At 30.8% G+C, this 23,030-nt stretch overlaps 6 protein-coding genes across 15 annotated transcripts; 2 read left to right on the top strand and 4 right to left on the bottom strand.

The window, feature by feature from the left end:
- Window positions 1-254: 254 nt before the first annotated feature.
- Window positions 255-3,003, top strand: LOC136782226 (prenylcysteine oxidase 1-like). Its single transcript, XM_066741500.1, has 7 exons — window positions 255-829; window positions 908-1,114; window positions 1,188-1,329; window positions 1,395-1,698; window positions 1,774-1,897; window positions 1,962-2,308; window positions 2,373-3,003. The coding sequence occupies exons 1-7, from the start codon at window positions 745-747 to the stop codon at window positions 2,631-2,633; spliced, it is 1,470 nt and encodes a 489-aa protein (XP_066597597.1). The 5' UTR covers window positions 255-744; the 3' UTR covers window positions 2,634-3,003.
- Window positions 2,809-9,357, bottom strand: CycG (cyclin G). Of its 3 annotated transcripts, none has more exons than XM_066741501.1 (6): window positions 9,230-9,357; window positions 5,518-5,762; window positions 5,024-5,440; window positions 4,542-4,805; window positions 4,235-4,449; window positions 2,810-4,155 (listed from the first exon to the last, which is right to left on the bottom strand). In XM_066741501.1, exons 2-6 carry the CDS (start codon window positions 5,635-5,637, stop codon window positions 4,110-4,112), a joined length of 1,062 nt encoding a protein of 353 aa, XP_066597598.1. In that variant the 5' UTR covers window positions 5,638-5,762; window positions 9,230-9,357; the 3' UTR covers window positions 2,810-4,109. The 3 variants fall into 3 exon arrangements, with proteins under 3 accessions (XP_066597600.1, XP_066597598.1, XP_066597599.1); XM_066741502.1 differs by lacking the exon at window positions 9,230-9,357 and adding an exon at window positions 7,252-7,827; XM_066741503.1 differs by lacking the exon at window positions 9,230-9,357 and having other exon boundaries at window positions 2,809-4,155; window positions 5,518-5,711.
- Window positions 9,358-9,595: 238 nt separating this feature from the next.
- LOC136782233 (putative glutathione-specific gamma-glutamylcyclotransferase 2) lies at window positions 9,596-11,633 on the bottom strand. 3 transcript variants are annotated; one of them, XR_010824096.1, is made up of 3 exons: window positions 11,289-11,633; window positions 9,856-10,868; window positions 9,597-9,788 (listed from the first exon to the last, which is right to left on the bottom strand). XR_010824096.1 is itself a non-coding variant. In XM_066741511.1 (2 exons), the coding sequence occupies exons 1-2, from the start codon at window positions 11,421-11,423 to the stop codon at window positions 10,383-10,385; spliced, it is 621 nt and encodes a 206-aa protein (XP_066597608.1). In that variant the 5' UTR covers window positions 11,424-11,633; the 3' UTR covers window positions 9,596-10,382. The 3 variants fall into 3 exon arrangements, 1 of the variants encoding a protein (XP_066597608.1); XR_010824097.1 differs by having other exon boundaries at window positions 9,597-9,801; window positions 9,879-10,868; XM_066741511.1 differs by having other exon boundaries at window positions 9,596-10,868.
- LOC136782231 (tRNA (34-2'-O)-methyltransferase regulator WDR6) lies at window positions 11,528-16,299 on the top strand. 5 transcript variants are annotated; one of them, XM_066741507.1, is made up of 13 exons: window positions 11,528-11,656; window positions 11,714-11,840; window positions 11,915-12,092; window positions 12,183-12,359; window positions 12,446-12,596; window positions 12,670-12,906; window positions 12,997-13,411; window positions 13,668-13,814; window positions 13,883-14,295; window positions 14,382-14,564; window positions 14,638-15,128; window positions 15,193-15,795; window positions 15,867-16,053. In XM_066741507.1, exons 2-13 carry the CDS (start codon window positions 11,774-11,776, stop codon window positions 15,949-15,951), a joined length of 3,147 nt encoding a protein of 1,048 aa, XP_066597604.1. In that variant the 5' UTR covers window positions 11,528-11,656; window positions 11,714-11,773; the 3' UTR covers window positions 15,952-16,053. The 5 variants fall into 5 exon arrangements, 3 of the variants coding, with proteins under 3 accessions (XP_066597604.1, XP_066597605.1, XP_066597606.1); XM_066741508.1 differs by having other exon boundaries at window positions 11,566-11,646; XR_010824094.1 differs by lacking the exon at window positions 11,528-11,656 and adding an exon at window positions 16,194-16,299 and having other exon boundaries at window positions 15,867-16,008.
- Window positions 16,187-18,077, bottom strand: LOC136782232 (actin, clone 403-like). Its single transcript, XM_066741510.1, has 4 exons — window positions 17,767-18,077; window positions 17,232-17,610; window positions 16,681-16,916; window positions 16,187-16,588 (listed from the first exon to the last, which is right to left on the bottom strand). Exons 1-4 carry the CDS (start codon window positions 17,890-17,892, stop codon window positions 16,199-16,201), a joined length of 1,131 nt encoding a protein of 376 aa, XP_066597607.1. The 5' UTR covers window positions 17,893-18,077; the 3' UTR covers window positions 16,187-16,198.
- A 1,388-nt stretch (window positions 18,078-19,465) lies between these two features.
- Gcn5 (Gcn5 acetyltransferase) lies at window positions 19,466-22,889 on the bottom strand. 2 transcript variants are annotated; one of them, XM_066741423.1, is made up of 5 exons: window positions 22,129-22,340; window positions 21,758-22,016; window positions 21,121-21,681; window positions 20,323-21,047; window positions 19,466-20,261 (listed from the first exon to the last, which is right to left on the bottom strand). In XM_066741423.1, the coding sequence occupies exons 1-5, from the start codon at window positions 22,208-22,210 to the stop codon at window positions 20,068-20,070; spliced, it is 1,821 nt and encodes a 606-aa protein (XP_066597520.1). In that variant the 5' UTR covers window positions 22,211-22,340; the 3' UTR covers window positions 19,466-20,067. The 2 variants fall into 2 exon arrangements, with proteins under 2 accessions (XP_066597520.1, XP_066597519.1); XM_066741422.1 differs by having other exon boundaries at window positions 21,758-22,889.
- Window positions 22,890-23,030: the final 141 nt, after the last annotated feature.

The following is a 23,030-nucleotide window of genomic DNA, read 5'->3' as shown; positions in this document are numbered from 1 at the left end:
ATTCGTTTTTGCTGCACTACTGAATGGGCACAGTTATTTGTAATATGACATGCATATATTTTCTTATTCTAACTTATTGCTCTAATGCACTATTGCAGCAAAAAAAACAAACTAATAGTTGTAAAATTGGATTAAAAATTTAAGCGTTTCAGTCATTTTTAGCGGGAAAAAACGGAAACTTTGCTATTTGTAAGTAGTTGTATTTGTTGTAGGTGGAAACTACATTAGCCTAGAGTCCTATATTCTTTAATTGTGTAAAATGATAAGAGTTATGCGTGTAGGTGTTGACACCGTGGTAAAGTGTCATTTAAAAAAAAAACTCATTCCCGCGATTCCATAAGTAGGTAATTCTCTTAAACCCGACTTTTTTCTCTCTGCTGTATGAGTGCTGCTCTGTTTGTACTCTGTCTGTAGTAACTGTACTGTAATCTGTGACGTTTGTGATTCGGATTTCGGATCATTCAGTTCCACTTTTCAGTATTCCACCACCCGGTAATACAACTGACTTATATTCATGTTTACGTGAAATTTTATCATCAACACAAAGAATGTTGTAATCAGCAGCTTATTTCATTTCAAAACAAAATGTAGAATCACTAAAATCTCCAACTGATAGTGTTCAATTAAATTTCGAAGGGTAAAGTTCGTGAGTAAATAAGTATTACTCTTAAATTTAGGCCGTAAACATTCAAGGTTATTTTAAATAAAAGTTTATAAAAACTTTATTTTAAATTAAATAACAAAATGATGAAATTTTCGTCAATACTAATTGTTCTTCATGTTCTAATCTATGCAAGCAATGGAGAAGAAAAATGTCAACCAAAAATTGGTATGGCCGTTTATTATAAAAGTTGATACTTCTTTTAAAAAAAAAAAATTATTCCACATTCTTTGTAATATATTTTAGCTATAATAGGAGCTGGTATTGGAGGAGCTTCAGCCTCACATTTCCTGACAGAATTATTTCAAAATGAGTTATTGATAGATGTGTATGAAACTAACAAAATTGGAGGCCGCTTATCAACTATGAAAATTAATAACAAAGATTATGAAGCAGGAGGATCTATAATACATCCAAAAAACAAATATATGCAGCAATTTGTAAATTTAATTGGTTTGTAAATAAGTTAATTAAGTTTTAATAAAATTCATATTTTTGCTACATTGCAAAACTTACATTTGTTTAGGTTTGGAAAAATTGAAACCAAATACAAAAGCGAGTGCTATCTGGGATGGAAATCAATTTCTATTTGAAGATAGTAGTTGGGAAGTCTTAACTTTAGCAAAACTATTATATAGATATGGTTTCCAGCCTTTTAGACTTTACAGGTAATATATTTTTTTAAAGGCAATTGTTAATGCAATCAATTATACTAAAAGTTTATTCTTACTAGATATGTAAACTCCATTCTAGCTGATTTTGAAAAAATTTATGACTTACAAGATAAGGGTATACCATTTTTAAACACAACAAGTTTATTATCCGCTATGAATAAAGATTTTATAAGATTAATGCAGTTACCTATTAAAGACCACTTATTAAGTCTGGATTATGGAGAGAAATTAATAAATGAGCTTGTTCAAGCAATAATGGTTGTAAATTATGGACAAGAAACAAATATTCATAGTTTTGTTGGAGCTGTAGCCATAGCTGGTGCAGATACTGGTTTATGGTCTGTCAAAGGAGGAAATAAAAAGGTATCTCTAATCTTGTAATTTTTTTCTACTTTTTTAAACTCTTTTTAGTAAGTATTATTTTTATTTATTTTATAGGTTACTGAGCACCTTTTATATAAAAATAAAAAAGTTAATATAATACCAGCTACAGTCAAAGAAATTCACTATTTATCTTCAGATGCAAACTCATTTATGTATGAGTTGCAATACATAAATAGTGGTACGTTGATATAGTAATTTTAAATTAAATACATGTTTCTTTAAATATAAGTTGTGTTTTTCAGATAGTGAGAACATTATGCATAATGCTTATGATATTGTGATCATAGCTAGTCCTTTAACTAAAAATTATGAAAATCATATTAAGTTCAAAGGGTTTACTAATGACATAGAAATACAAGGAGATTATCAAACTACAGTAACTACATTAGTTAAAGGAAAACTAAATCCAGCTTATTTTGGTTTAAATAAGGATATTGATGGAATTTTAAGTTGTAATCCTGAAAAAACTGGTATTAATTCAATTGGAATAATAAATCCTGCTGATGGAACAAAAAGTAACTCCACTGTGTGGAAAATTTTTAGTAGAAAGTCATTAGATCTAAATAACATACAAATGATGTTCCTAACGGTAATTAGTAAGGTTCATATTCTGTATAATTTTAGGTTTATATAAATCTACTATTATCTTCTAGGTTGATGAAGTGAAAGAAAAGGTTTGGAAAGCGTATCCCCTTTATGGTACTTCAATACGTAACGATAAGTTCCGATTGCACAAAAACCTTTACCATTTAAATGCAATTGAATGGGCAGCTAGTGCAATGGAAATGAGTGCAATAGGAGGCAGAAATGTTGCAATTTTAGCCCACAAAGAGTTCTCCTGTTTTATTGAGTCTCATCGAGTAGTGAAAAAGGATTTATCAGATAAAAGGACATTATTTTCCGATGAATTGTAATAAAATGGATCTAATATTTTTAAAATGCTCAAATGAAAAAAAAAAAGAGATAAAGTATCAACAGTTTGTTTATAAAGTATAAGATTCATGTAAAAGTAAATTAAATTTTATTGAAATAATCAGGTTATGCAAAGCTTTTTAAATTAATCCATATGTATTTATAATTAATTTACAGACTTCATAGAGTATTTTAATCAATGTGATTTTTATTTTGATATATTCATCAATGCTCAGCCATATTTTTAAGATAAAGTATAGGCGATATTTTCTATATTGATATGACAATTGGATAAATATGTATAAATTTTGTAACGTAATACTTAAATGCACGTCACAACTTTGTATTTGTTATTAAAATTTTTTACAAGAGGCACGTTGTTTTTGTCAATCGATAATTTTAATTGAAATGAATTTGACTCGTTACAAAAGCATTTCTTTGTCCCTAAATAATTGAAGTTACCTTACTGAAGTTTCTTTTCAATTTCATAATCGCACAGTAGTAAGTACTCCACATAAATAACACTTTTTATATACATTTATATTTATTCAATTTGTTAAATAAACCACCATAAAGAAATTGTATGAAAATCATTCATTTTCTGAATAAATTTATACTCTCATTAACCTTGTCATTAGGTTTTCTCCTTCAATTTATATTTCATAGTGCATTTTTACTTTTCATTATTTTTATTACTTTTTTTTATATTTCATTTCTTTTAGTTTTATGCATATAGTGATCTATGTAACGTGTACATTCTTAGCAATGGAGCCATACCCAAAACCATTCAAAAAATGCAATATAATGTTAAATGACACAATGATAAATTTTTTCTTCTAACATACATAAAGCTGTACATACGTCTTACATTTCTCACCTTTGCATTGACATAATTATTAAAAGGAGATATATTAAGATACATTAGAATGCAATTTATGGTCATTTTTCATCATTTCGTTTAAAGTATATTGTGTAACCCACTTTAACTGTGCATACATATGTAGTTGATAAAAAAAGATAATTAACTACTCATTTTAAATGCTTGAAAGTGATATGACAGGTAAAATGGGTTAGATCATCCATAATTAAACGTATTCAGAATGTATAAAACTATATTAGCTTATAAGTTGAATTAGATAATTATTAAACATAGTACTTTTATTCGTTTGACCAGTTTAGAAATTGCGTGAAGTACAAAGAAATAATTAAATAACCGAAGGCTTCATCTAGTCCCACTTTGTACTTTATCAAATTATTAACTCTGTTTATCAATATTCATTGAAAGACATATTACTATTTAATTCTGACAATGGAGCTTAAAAATACATTAATTGCGAGATCCCTCAACGTTACTTGTTTAATACGAGATATTTCCAAAAGTAAATTGAAGTTTGTATTTTTATAAGATTCTGTTTTTCTTATCTTTTGTCATTTTCAAAATAAAGAATCAAGAAAAGACCACAGGGAACATATTACTCTCAACGCCTTTTGTTCACATGACGACGTACGATTTTACGGCTTTTTCTGTAAAGAAAAAACAAAATAAATTAGATATTATTTTTGTTAAAGTAACATAAAAATATAAAAAAAATATAAAATTTGCCTGATTCTGCTCGGTGATGGGAGTAACGCAGCAGAGTGTTCAGCAATAACAGGTAATACAGATGTAAATTTTTCTGTTGGACGTAATAGACGTGCTGTGCGTGATGACAACCTCCATACAAGTCTTTGCCTATAAGGGGTTTGCTCTTGCGCATTGTATTTACTTAAAATAGCACCCACTTTATCATGAGTATTAAAGAAGCTTTCATCTGAAATCTACAAAATTACAAAAATTAATTATAATAGTACTATATTACATATACATTAATTTTAACAAAATAAAATAACAAAATTATAAGAATTCATACCTTACAAATTTTTTGTATTTCAGCCGCAAAGTCAACAAGTCTTAACATTTGAAGTGCAGGGTTTGAGGATGTATTTAGTGTAGATGGTCCCGAAGTTGATGTAGCAGAACTGTCTGCATTAGATTCTAATGTGGAGAGTTCTAATCGGTTTATAGCTGTGTCCAGGTAAGCACAGAGCAAAACTAGAGCAACTTCTGATTGCCTTAAGCTCGCACAGTAATTATCACAAATAACCATCTCTAACCTAAGGTTAAGTTCACTTTCCTAGAAAATAAACAAACGCAATTAAGCATGACTTAAACTGGGCATATAATTGCACTAATTAAAAAGTATAAATTTTTCAATTATTATATATTAAGAAGATTGATTTCTTTAATAAAAGAGAGAGAGAGAGAGAGAGAGATTGATCTTTGAAAACTATTTAATAAATGTATAGTGAGATTCAAAGTAATAAATGTAAATTAACATAAAAATTGTCTTACCGTAACAATGCTAGCATAAAGATCACCAATTCCTAAATGCTTGGCAACAGCATGGAACATAGTATTGAATAATCGAAGAAAAGTTATGGAAGTAATGGGATGTGTACCAGGTGCCCATTCCAGCTTATTACGGATTACTTCTGACATACGTTTAACATCACCTCCTGTACACTTACATTGAGATATGGATACTAAATGATCAAGGTCTACTGTTTGGGCCATTTGGACGGCAGCCATGTGGAAAGCTGATACACTGATGCAAGCTATGTGTTTCGGTCTAGCTTTCATCTTACTCAAAAAGCGATCTATTAAATTCATTGCAATGAAAAAGACTTCCGATGGTAGATCATACCACACTTTCAAGCATCTTAAAACATGAGCTGAGCCATCTCTTGATGCTACTGTTATCTCATCATTCTAAAGGTAATCAATTACAAATTATCATTAGAAACTTCTTCATAATTGTATAAGTAAAACAGTTATTAAAATTTTACCTGTGTTGTGTGTGGTAGCTGCAGATTGGATTGATACTTAATCTCTAGGACTAAATTTTCTTCAAGTTGTCTGATCAATGGGAGGAGTGCATCCGGTACAAGGGAGCCTGATGTATCCATTCCTGCAATGTATGACAGACAGCTGACTCCAACAATGATGCGAAGACAATGTGTAACACCAGAGTTGTGTCTGGCTGACAGGACTAGTCACACTACAAGAATGGCCCAGCTGGCTAACCCTATGTCTGTAAACAGAATAAATTGCAAATAAACTATTAATAAAGCTGATTAATAATTTAGAAAATCTCATATAAAGGGATGCAATAAAATTTTTGTAAATTAATTATCACTTTAAAAATTTGAACTACTATGAAAAAATTAAAAATGTTAATGAGTACCCTATATTTGCGTAATTACTTTTAACCTTTTTCCCGTATCTTTGACTATTTTTCATTTACTATTCCATAACTAAAAGTATGAAACTATAAACATATCTTGATAATAAAATCCTTTGATCTTTTAAAACCAACAAAATAATTTCGAAAAAAGGTAAAACAGAAAAACGAACTATTAAAAATAAAAGTATGTAAGTATTATAAACCTCTCTCTCTATCTCTCTCTCTCTGATTTATATTACTATAATTTAATGCAATACTTGAATCATAATTTCTAATTAAAAAATTATTTTCACGTAAATATAGATAAAAATTGAGGATCATTATGCTGTAAATAAATTAGTCATAAGAGAAGCGGATTACAAAAAAAAAATTCAAATATTATATGATTAATAAATAGAATAATTTTAAACAGAATGTTATGAAGAAAACTGGGTCGATAATCTCCAAATTGACCGAGGAAGATGTGACGGGCACGTTTATCCTTCATAAAGTTAATGATTGTTACTGTGTTATGGTTATTTTACTCTCTTTCGCTATTCCTGTTTCAAAGCATATAAGTAAGCCAATATTACAAACGATGCAAAGTCATTTAAGAGAGAAACCACGCAAATACGATTATCTATTATTAGTAAATAAACAGTGCGTAGCTGAATAATAGTATTTATCGTGTCTCGTAAAATTTAATCTTTGGATGACTCGTTTGTTTACACTGATCATTATTGTTTACCAAATTAAATTCTACACTTTCTACACTTACATTAACGACTAAGTTTGACTCTTTCGTATCTTTACTACATAACCCTTCTGTGTGTGGTCAAAAATTTTAAAGTTCAAGATTTACAAGAAAGTCAAACGTTGAAACAAAGAAACAGATAATGATACAAGATTGGTCGTGCGATACCAGGGTTACGAAAATATTTGCACAAATTTACCAGATTATATTATGGTTACATACGAGAAAAGCTTGAGTTTTGCGCTAGCCTTGCTTTCGAGATAAGAAAACGTATTAACAGATTAAATAAGTACCACCAAAAAGGACTATAGCAACTATTAAATCTGATCAAGAAGGCCATTGTCATCTTACATAAATCTTTATTTTTTTTAAGATAAAAGTTGCTGAATTTTCTCAGTATTTCGTGAAAATAGTTTAGTATCACTCAGTCGATAAAGAAGATAACAGTTATTCAGACAAAGAAAGTATCTAGTTTTACTTTTACTATTTGATGTGGAATGTAACACTTTAGTCTCTCTTGATTGACGATAATTAACAATTAATGTTATTTGCTTACTATAAAAATATCTCACTTTTGTTTATCAAATTAAATATTTTACTTACATGTGCAAAAAGATGGAATTTTTTCCACTCTTTGGATAAAGAAGCGTGTACGAAGTCAAGCGAAATAAAAATTTATGGCGATCCAGAAACGGCTGATGCAACAACTGTCAGACTATTCAGTGATTCTTTTGTTTACGCGTTACAAAAATATCCAATTTAATAATTTGTTTAGTATTGGCTATTCTTTTAAATTAAATAATAAATAAATAAATTATACTCCAGTTTCAACAGCTATATATCAGTCTTAAAAAGTTTCATTTAATAATGAATCTCAGGTTGTACAATGGTGATTCTTATACGATTAAAAGAATGAACTTTGTATTTAAATACACTGTGAGCGAACAGATTATCGAATAAATTACTATAACGAGATTACGATTTTGTAAAATTGGCGGGAGAACTTCACTTGGTAATAAATTATAAAAAGAAAAATATATATAGCATTAAGCCAATAACAAAATAGCGTGAGAGGCCGATAAATCAAGAATAATATCTTTCGCGTTTATTTATAATGAAGTTGTATAACTCCCTGAAGGAGCGAGTCTCCACGAGACACACCTTCTTGAAAAATTTTTCTCAAACTAACAGCACGTTCAAGAATGCCTACTGGCTATGGTATTAAAAGATTGAAATGATTCGGGAAACTCCCCACCTTTCCCCTCATTGGTCCTAACAAATACGATAAGACACGAGTAAAATACGAAGTGACCCGATGCCATTATTCTTTTTGATTCTTCTATTCTATTCCATTACAAAAAAGAGAGTTGTTTGTTTTTGCTTACATTATTAAACATAACCAATTCTTCATTTAATTTTTCAGATTCGTATTGTACCAAAGCCGCTAAAAGCGAATGTAAATAATTAGAAAAAATTGGAATTGAAACGATTGGTATAAATTCAGATGAAATGCTTCTATCTGCTCCATTACGAAACTAGATCGTTCCCATTTTCTCCGTCAGTACATTCTGCAAATTAAATGCACTAATTTTGTAAAGATTTTCTCTCCTTATTAATATCATCACGAGAGAGATTGAATATGACCAAATTGAGAGAGAAATTAGAATTAGAATGAAGCAATTAAATTAAAGCCAATCACGAAATGCGTGACCGAAGAACGATTCGTGAAACGAACAGGCCTACATTTCTTAAATTAAGAATAATTTCGTAATTGATGGAAGGGGTAGCTTTACGATATTCCTGTCTGAACAAGTATGAACATGTCTGAAAGTCTTAACTCGTGGATGGCCTATCTTTGCAAATATGATTCTTGAAAGAATAAGAATCATCGAGAATATTCCCAAACCTCAGTGCTTACAAGATTTTTCTAGATAACTGGAGGTTCACAAATCATCACATTCTTTCTAACTCTTCGCATTCATTCTAAATTGTAAAAGCGCATTAACTACAGTTCTAATGAAAAATAGGTCAAAACATCATTATTTCTATAATCTTTTATAGTTGAAACTTTTATAATTTTTCCTTTTTTTTCGAATAATTCGTTTTTTAGGTTTTAGAATGAGAAGTGTTTTTCTATATATTAAAACATAATATTATATATTACGCCCTACGCAAAAATTAAATAAAATAAGGGAGACCATGAAAATAATTCATTGTTGTTCTCAGTGTATAATTACAAATAGATCTTAATTTACACGTATTGAGCAATGAAGTAATATAAGAGAGGTAGAATTCAACGAACCTTTGAGTAAAAATATACTATATGTATATGATGTTTTTATTTTTTCCCTTCAGCCATGAACGGAGAATTAAAAAGCTTCAAACTATGCGTTTTATCATGACCATGTAGTGTATTTTCTTATCAGTCGTTTAAATAAATGGAAAAATAAAAGGAGACACAACAAAGGGTATATAGTTTTACACGGGGGAGATTACAACGAAAAGTAAAGCGTAGTCCACTTAGATTTTACATTTAATAGAAAAACAAAAGAAATCTTACGGAAAATATTATAAGACTTACCCGGATGCGTCCGAAACGCTTCACCTTAAAAAATCACCCACTCTATATTTTTATCGTAATTCTGAATTTTACAGGAAAAATTGAATAAACTTAGTTTGACAGCTTTTCAACAACAACAAATGGCGACTGCAGCCTTCAGCTGACTATTACGCCGATTACGCGTCGTTGGAGAAACCAATGAACGCCTCCCCCGCCTAAAAAGTAGTTCTTTCTTCTTTGAAATTTCATTTAACTCTGTTAGCAGCAATAATTGCCGCGATTTAGAAATATAAAAATAAGCAAATCATATCATTCTTATAATAAATAGCAAACTGTCAGTATTATGCTTTTATTCATATACATAAATTTTCTCCTAAAGTTTAGTAAAACCATTTGTGCTTTGTATAATCACACATGCGCAATGTTTTACGCGCATCTCCTTTTCTTTACCCCCTCCTGTCTCCCTACTCCAATCGCTCGGCTGACTCTAGCTAGTGATTGTACCCTTCTTCATCCCTCATAGACAATATGGTCATTGGTCCATCCAGGTCCATCTCTCCCCCTTCAGTTGCCCCTACCACTATCGGCACTATCTGCATTACAAGATTTACAAGTAGTAGTACTCAGTGGTACTCAGTAGTACTCACTCAGTGGTATTCAGTAGTATTACCAATTACTTTGAATTGCTTTGACTCCGACTGCTTCTTCACCTTAACTGTTTACTGCTTTTTACTAAGCATTGTTATTCACAACACAATTTTCGTGTCTTCCCTTTCTATTTCAGTCTGAAAAGCTAAATTGTAAAAGCAAGAGAATAAAATTATAATAAATTATAAAATCTGATTTGACAATAAATGTTTTTATGTAGACAGTATAATGAAAATATTAAATATAATATATAAATTATAATAAAATTTATATTAAACATTAAAAACTATTTATAACTCATCACATATTTATAATTTATTGAAATAAATTATTAAAGTATAATATATGCAATTATGTAAAATAAAAGTCTTTTAAACTAAGCTATTTGAACTTTTAGTTTTCTCCATTTCTTGCCATTTTTAATTCTTTGTTGGATACATATCAATGATATGTAAATAGGTACAAAGAACTCAGTGTTTATTTCTTCCATGTTTTCAATTTTTTGTTTGTTAAAAATTTGTATATATCATTGGCTTGGTTGTTCAGCTGAAACTTCTTCCATCTCTTCTAGTTTTTTCACAGCTGTCTCAAGTGTAAATAAATGGTCATCGTAAATATTAGGGGCTATTGTACGCATTGCAGCTGCTAATTTATAAAGATATTCTCTATTTGGGCCACTTTTTCCTTCTGAATTTAGTATATGGTTAGCAATAGTGTTGATGTCTTCAACTCCTGCAAAATTTGGATTATCTTCTTCTCCAATGTACAGAGTAACATAAAATGTTTTCTCATCCAATGAATTTAATGTAGTTGCTATAATTGAATTGTTATAAGAACTTTTGGTAGAGTAACAAGGATGAAAAAGAACTTGCTTTCCTTGATAGCCATCTTTTTCTCTAAAGTCCAAATGCTTTGTAACATTTTCTATATCTTCAACAGCTATTTTATAAGCTACACCCCATACTTCTTCATCTGGATTATTGGAAGAGAGTAGAGTTACGACTCTTCCTGGCTGAAATTATAAAATATGATTGAAATCAAAAACTTGTTTTTATTACATAGTCTATCATTTAAAATGTTCTAGAAAAGATACAAGATGGCTTATATCACTGTAACTATAAAACGTATTAATATTTTGAATTGGAGCATTTCAAAACTTCTTATTAATTGCGCTCATAGAGGTTTTGAGTAAAACATTGATATCTTTAATGGTTAATTTAATAGATAAACAAAATAATTATATATATATACTTTGGGGTGCTTTCAATGTTATGAACTATATAACAATAACAGTAACTTTAAAATCAGTATAATTTGAAGTAATTTTGTATTAATTCAACTCTGCTTATTAAGAAGACACTATCACATTTAGTATATTTATAACAAGATCTACATAATTGTATTTAAGTAATTACAAATTAAATAATTTTACCTTGTTTGGTATACCTCTGTGATCTGTACTTTTTTGATAAAATCTTCGTATATATCCCTTAACATATCCAATAATTCTTTTCTCATAAGGAAAATCGACCTTCCAAATAAGAGAACCATAACCAAATATCCACATGCTCGAACTTCTTAAAGATTGCAGTATATAGAGTGGTGGTAATGACAATTATCTTCATATAGAATTAAGATAAATAATTGCACAAATTTAAAAAAAATAGCTTCACATGAGATAATTTAAGGACGAGCAGTTATTTTTTAACGAGTGTGAAAAATATACAGCTGATTTAAGGCAACAAATAAAATTGACAATGTGGCTGTGTGTCCTGCGTGCGTGTATTACAGTATGTCTGAGTATGTGCAATACAATTCAATGTCAATGAATATATGTAGATATAAGGTTACTTGCAGTTGCAGCTAAGAAACCCGTATACATTTTAATACGCAATAGAAAAATATTTATTTAAAAAAATGATATCAGAGTTACTATGTACAAATGTTCTATGCATTCAAATTTATGATAATTTTATTTTAGCAGGTTATATATTGTGTTTTCATAATATGAAATTCACAATAATAACATATAGTATTAATGTTATTATCTTCTTTTAGGAATTGGAAGTTTTTTGTACGTTTGCGATAAGTTTACATATACAATTTTGCAAAAATTGCAATGTTTATATCCTGACAATATTCATGGTATAGAGCCTGGACCAAATAATTATTTAGCAGTATTTGGAAAAAAACATGTTTGTATATACAAAATAGTTAAAGAAAACAAAACATTTTTGTATGTATATTATGTATCGTTAATAATCTTCCTCTCTTATTTAATTAACAAAAAAATGGTTCAGTATAAAAGTTTATATAATTTTTTTAGGCTTAAACAAATTTTGAAAGATATGATACTAGACGATTGGGTAATTGAAGTGAAATGGTTTGATTTAGATAAATTAGTAAAATTAATAATTCTATATGCAAATAATTACATATCCGTATATTATCCACAAGATCAATGGATATTTAAAAATGTGCACTGTGAAAACAAATGTATTCTGTATCCTTTTGATATGACAATAGAATTATGTTATTTATTTATGGTAGATTAATAGCTGAATTTTACTGTTCTTAGCAATTCAATAGATATGGAGGTGCAATATTGAATAATTGTATTAATGATTGTATAATTTTAAGTGGTACTGTATTTCAAGAAATATTAATATGGAGCATAAAGCCAAATAAAAATGACAAGGATACATCTGTACCTATTATGCACCGTTTATTGGGTCATAAAGTAAGTTTCATTTTCTACATATTTAGATTTACGATTATACTTGTAATTTATAAATATACTCTTATTTTTGTAGGGTGTAATATTTTCTTTAAATTTTGATCCAGAGAATAATTTAATCTGTTCAACTTCTGATGATAGAACTATACGTTTATGGGAATTAAGAGATCTCCAAAACAACCATTGTAGTTATTGTAGAAAATGCGTGGATTGGAAATCTGCAAATATTGTATTAAAAACAACAATGTTTGGTCATTTAGCTAGAGTTTGGAGAGCTGTTATCAAGCATAAAACAATAATTAGTATAGGAGAAGTATTTATAATTAAACCCCCTATTTTTAGAAGAAGTATCATAATTCATTCTTTTGTTGTTGGTATATAAACAGTACTTTTATATTTTTAGGATTCTTTGATATGCATATGGTCATTAAATGGAAATATATTAAATAAATTTCAAGCACATCATGGAGCAGCTATTTGGAGCATTGATGTATCAGAAGATAAAGAAACTATTTTAACAGGAGGTGCAAATGGATCTATATATTCATGGTCTCTTCTAAGCAATAACATTCCACAATTAATTCCATTGTCCAAAGACAAACATGGTACTTATCCTAAATATATAGGATTTTTAAAGAGTGGTAATACTTTAATATTTAAGGAAGGGGGCATTCTTTTAACATATCATATAGAAACAGGCAATTTTAAAAGTTCAAACATTTTACAAAAATATTGTAAACATTGTATGATGGAAATCTCTCCATCTAGGTTTTATGTTGCTTTTGCATCTGGTGATGGTAATATAACGATACTTGCTGGTAATTACCTTTTCAAATATTAATTGAAGAGTAGATATTCCAAGTGTTCTATGTGCCCTCTTTGCTATTTTTTTGTGAAAGCAATAAAACTTTGTAAGTTAATCAGAAATTCCAAATCTTTACTAGCTATTTGGAATGCTAAAAACAATCTTTAAATAAATCCAGTGTGTAAAAATGTTTGGAAATTCTACTTTTCGTTTATTTACTGTAAAGTTTTATAAAGGTACAATTTTGTATTTAAATATTTCTGATTCAGAAAATACAAGCAAAGAACATTTGGAGGAGATCCTGGAAGAGAGAATTAATAATATAAATATTTTTTCAATACAATGGTTAGATAATCAAACAATAATAATATGTTGTACAAATGGTATTTTAAAGATCTTAAAAATCAGTGATAAACGTATGTAAAGATGTGTAAATTACAATGATTGTGTTTCTTAATCTTTTAGTATTATCTGTTCTTTGTAGGCACATTGGATTTACAATCAGAGTATATATTACCTACAAGCCGTGAATGCTGGGTAACTGCTGCAATTATTTATGAAAACCTTCTAATATGCAGTGATAGGGTTGGTGGTATGCACGTTTATAAATTGTATGATTTATTAAACAAAAGAAATGACTTTGAAACTACTGATAAAATAAGAAAGCCCATAAAATCTTTTTCAAAAGTTCATGGAAACATTGGCATTCAATCTTTTGCAATATTACACAATAAACTAATGACAACAGGTCGTGATGGAGCTGTTAGATTTTATGAAAAGCAAAAAGATGGATCAGAAGAAACTTTACTATATCTACATGCATTAAAAATGCCTATGGACTGGGTTAGTGGAACATTAAAAATTGAAGTTGATACTTTAGTAGTAGGGTTTAAAGAGGTATTTGACATCAAATTTATATACATACATAAATTTATAGTATTGAAATTATAAGCAACATTTAAATATTTGAAATCTTATTTCAGGTGGAATTTATTATTTATAGTATTTCTTTACAAAGAATTTTGTTAAGAATTCCTTGTGGTGGTGGTCATCGTTCATGGGATTGTATGTTGCTAAATGGATTTATTAATTTTTCTTATATAAGAAACAAGCAGAATTTTTTACTTAGAGCTCATATAAAATCTTTATCATTGCCTGTTTTAATGGTATTGTAGTTTATATTTCTTTATTTACAGTGTTGTTTTTAAGAGGAAAATTATGAATAAAAAATTATTACAGGGAGGCTCTCACATAAAAGAAATATGCTGCATGCAAGAAATAAGGGTAAATGATAAAACCTTTCTTGTATCTGGTTCAGAAGATTGTACTTTACGAATTACTGGTATTTCAAAGGAGAATATAAAATATTACAAAACTTTAGCAATTTTAGATGGTCATATTTCAAGCATTAGAGCGATTTCGATAATACATTTGGAAGAAGTAGATGGTTATTCAAAATTTTTCATGATTTCTGGTGGTGGAAGGGCACAATTAAAAATTTGGTTATTGAATATTTCATTCACTTGTACTCAAATGACTAGTGCCGATATTTCTTGCATTGATAAAAAGTCACACATGTTATATAACACTCTTAAGGAAAGCAGAAGGGAAGAATCAAATAAAACAAAATTTGATTTCGTTGAAACGCGTTATATGGATATCGCTACTTGTTATTCAGAATCCAAGAAATATGTTTTTATATTCGTAGCTTGTAGCGATGGCTTTTTACGGTAAGAAGAATATTATAATATATCAATGCATGACTAATACAAAATATTATTTTTTTTATTTCAGAATATTTCAATATGATATTGCTAAGAATAATATTTATTTAAAAGTATCTCTAAATAGTGGAGTATGTATTCTCAAAGTTCATATTCTCCAGTGGTTTGATACAAAAATTTTATTAACTATGGATGTTTTTGGTATAGTTAGCTTTTGGAATGCTAGCTTAATTTTAAATAATCTATTATCCAATCTTGGAGATAGTAATGAAAGAATAGAGACTAATGATGTTAAACCATTGGCTATAAAAAAGTTACATCAATCTGGTATCAATGCTTTTGACATAAAGCGTTTAAATGAAAATAATTATCTATTAAGCACTGGTGGGGATGATAATCTTCTTACCATTTCACAATTAAGAATATCTGCTGAAACTGAAAAAAATCCTTCAATAAATCTATCTATTCAATGGAGCTCACCACAAGTACACAGTGCTCAAATAACAGGAGTTAAATTCATTGGGGACAATCAATTATTGAGTGTTGGCGTGGATCAAGTTGTTTTCTTACATAGGTATTTAATTGACAGTGTGTGCCAAAATGTAGAGAAACTAAGTCATATTTTTACATCGATTTCTTTAGTACAAGGAATGACTCTCCTGAGTAATAATGAGTATGTATTAAATGCATGTACCTAGTTGCTATTTTTTTATATCCATATTAATTTAATAGTTTTAATTTTAGATCTTCTGTTACTGAAGCTTGTGTATATGGAGAAGGTTTCGAAGTAATATCTTGCTCACAGCAAAGATTAAATAATATTTTATGACTGCTAAATAAATTACATTTCAGTAGACACACTATATAATTTATGAATAAAAACTTTGTAAGTTTGATTAAACTTTTTAATAAAAGCTGTCATTGTATATTAGTTTCAAAGTTGTTTATGAACTGAAATTGATAGCCATGAAGCGTAATGAAGATAAAAGGATAATTAAAAGATTAACAAGGTAGAGGATTCGCTCTTATTTTGCAGAACTAATTGGTTGCATTGTATTTAATAATTATCAGGGATATCAGAAGCATTTCCTATGAACAATAGAGGGACCAGACTCGTCGTATTCCTGTTTAGAGATCCACATTTGCTGGAATGTGCTCAAACTGGCCAGAATAGAGCCCCCAATCCAAACAGAATACTTTCTTTCGGGAGGCGCTATGATTTTAATTTTCATTGTTGATGGTGCGAGTGCAGTAATTTCCTTCTGCATCCTGTCAGCTATTCCTGGATACATGGTAGTGCCACCGGATAATACTGAATTTGCGTACAGATCTTTACGAATGTCAACATCGCACTTCATTATCGAATTATAAGTTGTCTCATGTATACCACATGATTCCATTCCAAGGAAGCTTGGCTGAAACATTGCTTCCGGGCAGCGAAAACGCTCATTGCCTATTGTGATTACCTGTAATGAAAAATGATATTATTGCATTCAAAATGTGAAGAAGAAAAAACAAGTAATTATCGACACTCTATACTCAAGTTGTGATGTTGTACCTGGCCATCCGGAAGCTCGTAGCTTTTCTCCAAAGCACTTGAACCAGCGGCTGTTGACATTTCCTGCTGAAAGTCCAAAGCGACATAGCACAATTTTTCTTTGATATCTCTAACGATTTCACGCTCTGCAGTTGTCGTAAAGGAATATCCTCTCTCTGTTAAAATCTTCATCAGATAATCCGTCAAGTCTCGACCAGCCAAATCTAATCTTAAGATGGCATGTGGCAGAGCGTATCCTGTAACGAGTATGCTTAAATAATCGTTTTTCTTTTATTGCTAATATTACTACTAATTTCTCATTTTCGTGTAGTAGACATTATTGTACCAAAAAATTGTGAATCCCAACAGAACAAAGCTTATTAAACTGTTTCAATACCATTGCTGTAATGTATTGCAGTTTGTAAAATCGTAGTAATATTACTGAAATAAATATATTTGCAAAGCTGAAGTTGCTATGAATGTTAATTGAAACGCGAAAATGTATTTGTATTATTTAAATTTATTGTGTAATAGTGAGTCGAGAAAAACAAGCAATATTATATGTTCTCTACCTTCATAAATTGGCACGGTGTGCGAGACTCCGTCTCCGCTGTCTAAAACAATACCAGTGGTACGTCCGGATGCATACAAAGACAAAACTGCTTGAATCGCGACATACATGGCTGGAGAGTTGAAGGTCTCGAACATAATTTGCGTCATTTTTTCTCGATTCGCTTTTGGATTGAGCGGAGCTTCGGTTAACAAAACTGGATGCTCCTCAGGTGCGATTCTTAGCTCGTTGTAAAATGTATGATGCCAAATTTTTTCCATGTCATCCCAATTTGTTACGATACCGTGCTCGATAGGATATTTTACTGTCAGTACTCCGCGTTTGCTCTGCGCCTCATCTCCCACGTAACTATCTTTTTGACCCATGCCCACCATAATCCCCTAAATGAAATGCAATTATTCTCTTTTAAAATGTAAACATATATTCATTTGATTATAATACTCTTATAGTATATAATATTTTTCTATTCGGCTTACACTAATGTTTATCTAATATGCTTCATTGTGTCCACTTTAATTTCTAAATTGTATTTGTACCTGGTAACGAGGTCTGCCAACAATTGATGGGAAAACAGCTCTTGGCGCATCATCCCCTGCAAAGCCAGCTTTGCACATTCCAGATCCATTGTCAACCACCAACGCAGCCACATCGTCGTCGCACATCTTGATCGACTTCTTCTTCTTCGTCTTCTTCTTCTTCTTCTTCTTGAAACACTCCAATATTGTTGCGCTTTTTTTTCTTCTTTTTAATATTATCAAAAGAAACTTGTTTTATTATAAAAAATATTACAATAGTTTCCCAGGCAATTGTTAAATGATTGTTAAACACGCGTCTCTCTCGTTGTAACCCCTGCGGTTCTACTTTCAGCATTGACCTCCGACTCTGCAATTCCTCTACTTTTATAGCGACTTCCCTTCTCCTAAGTTGCACCCGCGCATCCGTCTTCATTTTTACGCCGAGCCGATTAATTATACTTACAGAAAATTTTTCCATTTGTCTCTATAGTTCCACTAATTTTTATACACCATATGGTAACAACCTTTGTGATTATTTCCTTATAATTTATATATTAAGAAATTAAAAGGTATATATATTATTGCTGTACTTCGATTCTCTTGTATTTAAATTTGAATCGAAGGGAAACAATTGTATAATATTTTGTGACTGTAAAAGGGAAGTAGATTAATTGTAGATATAGGACAATTATTGTTGGATGAATACAGGACTACTAAGTAGAATTAGATGATAGCTTATAGAAATCGCAATGATTGCATATAAATAAATCGAATGGATAAACTTTATGATAAACAGAGCATATAAAATATTTCCATGGCTTCTTGAGTGCACGGCGTGTCTTCTTACAAATTACAGTGATTCACTTTGCAGTCAACTGCATTCTCTTTGAGATTTTAATTTAATCAATTCACGCGGATAAATGGAGCATGCATGGGGAACGGTGTTTCTTGAGATTTCGGTGCGACATTTGAACAGATCCTAATGGAGCATGATCTTGACATCTTTTAACAAGATGAACGCGCGATAACTAATTTGGCGAAACTCATCGAGACTTTTTCGTCAATCCCAAGGTCACTCTACAAATATAGCTGGTAATCAAAGACAGCCGACCAATAGCTTTTTTTAGTAATAAACTCGACAATTTAAAATTAGTCTATTTATTTAACGATGACTCACCATATCTTAATATTATATTTTTTTATAAATTCTGGATGTTTTTTTTTATTTTTAAGGATATTCACACTGTAATTCTTTATAATTCAACTATTCAATTTTTTAATAATATTTATATTATATTTCTAAATGAAAAATAATATAAATATTATATATACAAATAAGACTTCTTATTTTTATAAAATTAAAGCGCAAGTTTAAATTTAATCTTTGTTAATGGACATATTTTAAATAGAAAATTCTTCAAACAATGTGGCTAGAAAAGTCGATAGATGTTTTTAAACGTTACAGTTGAAGAAATCACTGTTCCACAACATGATTACCAAGCACAGCATCATGATAATCGTTGTATTACATTCCTTAATTAGCTGCCAAGGAGTGGTATTAATTAGGCTGTGAAATCTCAGGTACCTACTCCAGTTTTAAAATCCTGTCTCACTTGCTTTATGGCTCTTCTAATGAACAATCGAACAAATAAATCATGGAAAGCAAGTGTCACCTTCTCATAGTTTAATTTGTAATTAAAAATAACAAAACAACTTTTTTTAATAAAAACCATTTATTTCATATACAGGATGTTAAAATAATATCACGTGTGTCGTAGTGAAAGGGTGCAATTCCGAGGGTTGTTACGTCAAATATACAACATAAAAATGGGTTTTCCGTAGTACTGGTAAATACTGACAATAATAAACGAACATCAGGTGTCAGCTGATCGAGGCTGCACTACGTAACACCATAATGTCGTAGAGACTGCCTGAAACGGCGAAAGCACCAAAAAGGTCAAAGTATACGCCTTTATAACGCGATAGAGCCACTACGTAGATATTAGTACAACTCGACAATTTTTTGTTAAATAACTGTCGGAATTGCATCTCTTCACTATGTTACGTTTATATCTTAACACCCAATACATACAGCTAGGAACAAAAGCAATTAACACTTTCGATTGTAATAACATTTTGCACAATATTCTAAATTATATTGAATAATATCACATTATTAAAACCTTTGAAACACCTGTGGAATTGTAACACGTGTTTTTGTGTATGTATTTACAAGACGAGTTAAAGTAGTGAAATGAATTATGTTACATTAATTACAAATAACGTTGGGGAATCAAGAGTACATTTGCAGAACGACAAGCACTATTTATCCCATAAACCAATTTCCTTCATTCTTGTCTGGAAATATTTCTCCAACGCATTGGCACAACGATAATACTCTGTATCTGGGCTGTTGTACAAGCGGCAATTGGTGAAAATTCTTGTCATATCTGCTATGAATAATCTTCTCGTTACATAATATCTTGCTTTCAGTCGATCAGTCATTGTTTTAAGGTCTGTAAGGAAAGCGGGATTATATTTGGTTCTATATTTTTTAGAAAAAGTATGTATACCAACCCATGGGGTATTTAATGTGATCATAATAATCGGGAACATCATTCTTGTCGACGGGCTTTAAAAATGGCCAGGCGGTACTGTGATTTTTAACGCTGTTCAAGACATTTTTTAAAGCGTTATACAAAGAATCTGTTATATCTAAACAAGCTTCCATTGGTTCCGGTCCTTGAGTTCCTTTGGCGACACCCCTCGTTCTGGTTTGCGTGTAATGCTTCCATCCAGTTTCGCGTATTCCTGGAATTGATTCTACAGGAATACCGCGAACTCCTTCTTTGAAACACGTCAAACCTGGATGGACTTTTTGTATCTCTTGTTGCCTTTGCTGAATCAACTTTTTAATAATTTCCTTCTGCTTTCTCACCACAGCAGTAAATTCTGTATAAACAATTTTTGCGTTTAATTCGCAATGCATTAAAGTTGCACCTTCATAATCTTTAATATATCCTTGATGCATAGCCGCAGGCAATTTAATGTCTTTGCTGAACCCTTGTTTCTTGAAATAGCCAGTTGCAAACTTATCAGCGAACGTAAGGAAATGTAAGATATTATGCTTTATATGATAATCTTTGAGCATATTCATCAAATGCGTTCCGTAGCCTTTAACTTGTTCTTCGCTAGTCACAGCGCAAAAAGCAACTTCTGTAAAACCCTGCGTTGGAAACATACGGAAGCATATACCACCGATCGGACGGCCATCCTTTATCAAAGCAAGGGTCTTGTGTTTCCTGTTAATACATCAAATTTCAATTAAAAATAATTTAAGTGCCTGAAGTCTTAAAGTAATATATTACTACATACGGATCAAAAACCAAATGCGATATATATTCCTTTGGCATTTTTGGTAATTGATGACTGAAAATATTATGCAGTCTTATTAACCAAAGCATCGTCTGTTTGGAAACAGGTTGTGTAAGACTGTTCCCGATTACATGAAACTCTATTATTTTCTTGCTTTCTTCAATTTTTGCAGTTTCATCACGCGGTACGTTAGGAGGAAAGACAGCGTCTGGCCCGCACATGTAATTTGGATCATTTATTGTGGCAACAATTTCCGCTACGGTTTCCTCCGACAAATCTTCAAAGGCTTCTTCAGTTTTTCTCCGTTTAGCATCAGATCGACCACCCGAAGCTGATCTTTTGTCATTTGACTTTTTGACCCCTGCATTTAGATTGACTGTTGTATAATTATCTTTTTCGTTTTGTGCAACTGTTACTTTTTCAAACTCCCCTGTCCGTTTAGTAAGATTTGCTCTCGATTCTAGGGCAGCCTGCAGGTGCGATGGTGGCGCTTGTTTAAACTCTGGATCCCAAATAGGAGAGCTGTCTGAATAAATTTCTACTTCCAGCATAGATAAAAACCTGAAATTAATTTTTAATTTATGATGAAAATAACTAAGCAAATTGATACATTTTTAACGTTCTTCAATTAACTTACTTAGGAAAATGTGTTAATACCAGTACCCTTTTTTCAGGAGTCATTCTATCTCTTTCACTATGACATTTGTCCATTAACTGCCGGCAGACAGATTTATAAACAGCTTGTAACAAAGTTCTTCCAAACACTAGAGTGGTATCATAATGAGGCAGTGAATCACAGAAAGCAGGAACATGGCAGAATACAAGCCATCTTGTATAATTAATCTTATATGCTGGAGCTTCATCTACATTTATCGAAGCTCTTCTTGCACTTGGAGCTTCAAAATTCCAATGATTTAAACAATGTAGAAACATCTTAGCTAAGTCATACATAGCTTGCCATTCTCTTTGAGAGAGATGACCAAATTTGTATAAAACAAAATTAGTTACAGCTTTTGCAATACTGGGCCTTTCGAATGGTGGTTGACCCAAAGGTCCTTCGACTATTGGTCTTGTCAGTGAAATAATGCATTTGCGAAGCAGTTTAAATAAATAGTAGTATACTTTTTTAGTATCAGGATCTTCTTCCCTATGCATACCCATAAAAATATTGTCAACATCAATAACCATCCCTAATAGTTTGTTCAATTCTTCATGACTTTGATGCGCTATATGCGAAATGTGATGTTCCATATTATGCATGCAGCTTCTACAAGGATCATAGTAGCTATTTGTGGTTGGTGGTATTTCAGTTTTTGGTGGTTTGGTTAAAAGCTGAGTATTTTTCCATCCATTACACTTGCAGTTTTCATATTGACAAGCACTATAATTAGCTAGCTTAGTTAATTTTTTTTGTATTGGCCAACCATATACTTGTTGCTTGCGCTGTTGAATTCTTTGGAGATTGTTTTGACGGCTGGCTTGATCATGGGGTTTTGGAGAATTTGATTCTGTACTGCTACCAGGATGCTGAGAAGTACTTGTAACAAACTGACGGTTCTCTTCTACAGATGTAGTCGCAGAGTGACTACTATCCTCCGATGCCATTTTTTGGTTTAAATAAAATATCTATAGTATAAATTAAAAGAAAATGTTTTTTTAGGTATAAACGCAGACGAGGTACCCCTCGAATTCCTAATGCAACCATACAACATGCAACCAGCCCAGCCAGTTTCACGGGATTTTGGCTGGATGTAAATTATAAACGAAGAAAAAATACTGCCGTCAGTAATGCCAAAATTGGCGCTTTTGCAAGGCTTGCACTCTACAACAACGCCCCCTGCGTTATCTCATTGTCGGTAGGATAGGGAATTAGGGAATAGCTCGGTAGATAATTTGTCCATTATATGTAT

This window comes from Prorops nasuta, unplaced genomic scaffold, assembly GCF_024137725.1.
Source record: "Prorops nasuta isolate Cenicafe-Biocafe unplaced genomic scaffold, Cenicafe_Pnas_1.2 PNAS00025, whole genome shotgun sequence".
In the NCBI taxonomy this organism is placed as follows: Eukaryota; Metazoa; Arthropoda; class Insecta; order Hymenoptera; family Bethylidae; genus Prorops; species Prorops nasuta.
The sequence above is the reverse complement of the archived record's forward strand: the minus strand, read 5'-3'. Positions and strand labels throughout refer to the sequence as shown.

Bases quoted from the DNA above. Each gene is read 5' to 3' on its own strand.
- LOC136782226 (XM_066741500.1), top strand. From the start codon at position 745: ATGATGAAATTTTCGTCAATACTAATTGTTCTTCATGTTCTAATCTAT. The intron at 830-907 runs GTATGGCCGTTT...AATATATTTTAG, and splicing joins AAAATGTCAACCAAAAATTG to CTATAATAGGAGCTGGTATT. The intron at 1,898-1,961 runs GTACGTTGATAT...TGTGTTTTTCAG, and splicing joins GTTGCAATACATAAATAGTG to ATAGTGAGAACATTATGCAT.
- CycG (XM_066741501.1), bottom strand. From the start codon at position 5,637: ATGGATACATCAGGCTCCCTTGTACCGGATGCACTCCTCCCATTGATC. The intron at 4,806-5,023 runs GTAAGACAATTT...TTTATTTTCTAG, and splicing joins TTTATGCTAGCATTGTTACG to GAAAGTGAACTTAACCTTAG. The intron at 4,156-4,234 runs GCAAATTTTATA...TTTTCTTTACAG, and splicing joins CCATCACCGAGCAGAATCAG to AAAAAGCCGTAAAATCGTAC.
- LOC136782233 (XM_066741511.1), bottom strand. From the start codon at position 11,423: ATGTGGATATTTGGTTATGGTTCTCTTATTTGGAAGGTCGATTTTCCT. The intron at 10,869-11,288 runs GTAAAATTATTT...TTATAATTTCAG, and splicing joins ACAGAGGTATACCAAACAAG to CCAGGAAGAGTCGTAACTCT.
- LOC136782231 (XM_066741507.1), top strand. From the start codon at position 11,774: ATGATATCAGAGTTACTATGTACAAATGTTCTATGCATTCAAATTTAT. The intron at 11,841-11,914 runs GTTATATATTGT...ATCTTCTTTTAG, and splicing joins TGATAATTTTATTTTAGCAG to GAATTGGAAGTTTTTTGTAC. The intron at 15,129-15,192 runs GTAAGAAGAATA...TTTTTATTTCAG, and splicing joins TGTAGCGATGGCTTTTTACG to AATATTTCAATATGATATTG.
- LOC136782232 (XM_066741510.1), bottom strand. From the start codon at position 17,892: ATGTGCGACGACGATGTGGCTGCGTTGGTGGTTGACAATGGATCTGGA. The intron at 17,611-17,766 runs GTACAAATACAA...CATTTCATTTAG, and splicing joins TTGGCAGACCTCGTTACCAG to GGGATTATGGTGGGCATGGG. The intron at 16,589-16,680 runs GTACAACATCAC...TTTTCATTACAG, and splicing joins ACGAGCTTCCGGATGGCCAG to GTAATCACAATAGGCAATGA.
- Gcn5 (XM_066741422.1), bottom strand. From the start codon at position 22,725: ATGGCATCGGAGGATAGTAGTCACTCTGCGACTACATCTGTAGAAGAG. The intron at 21,048-21,120 runs GTATGTAGTAAT...ATGTATTAACAG, and splicing joins TCGCATTTGGTTTTTGATCC to GAAACACAAGACCCTTGCTT. The intron at 20,262-20,322 runs GTTGGTATACAT...CTTTCCTTACAG, and splicing joins TCACATTAAATACCCCATGG to ACCTTAAAACAATGACTGAT.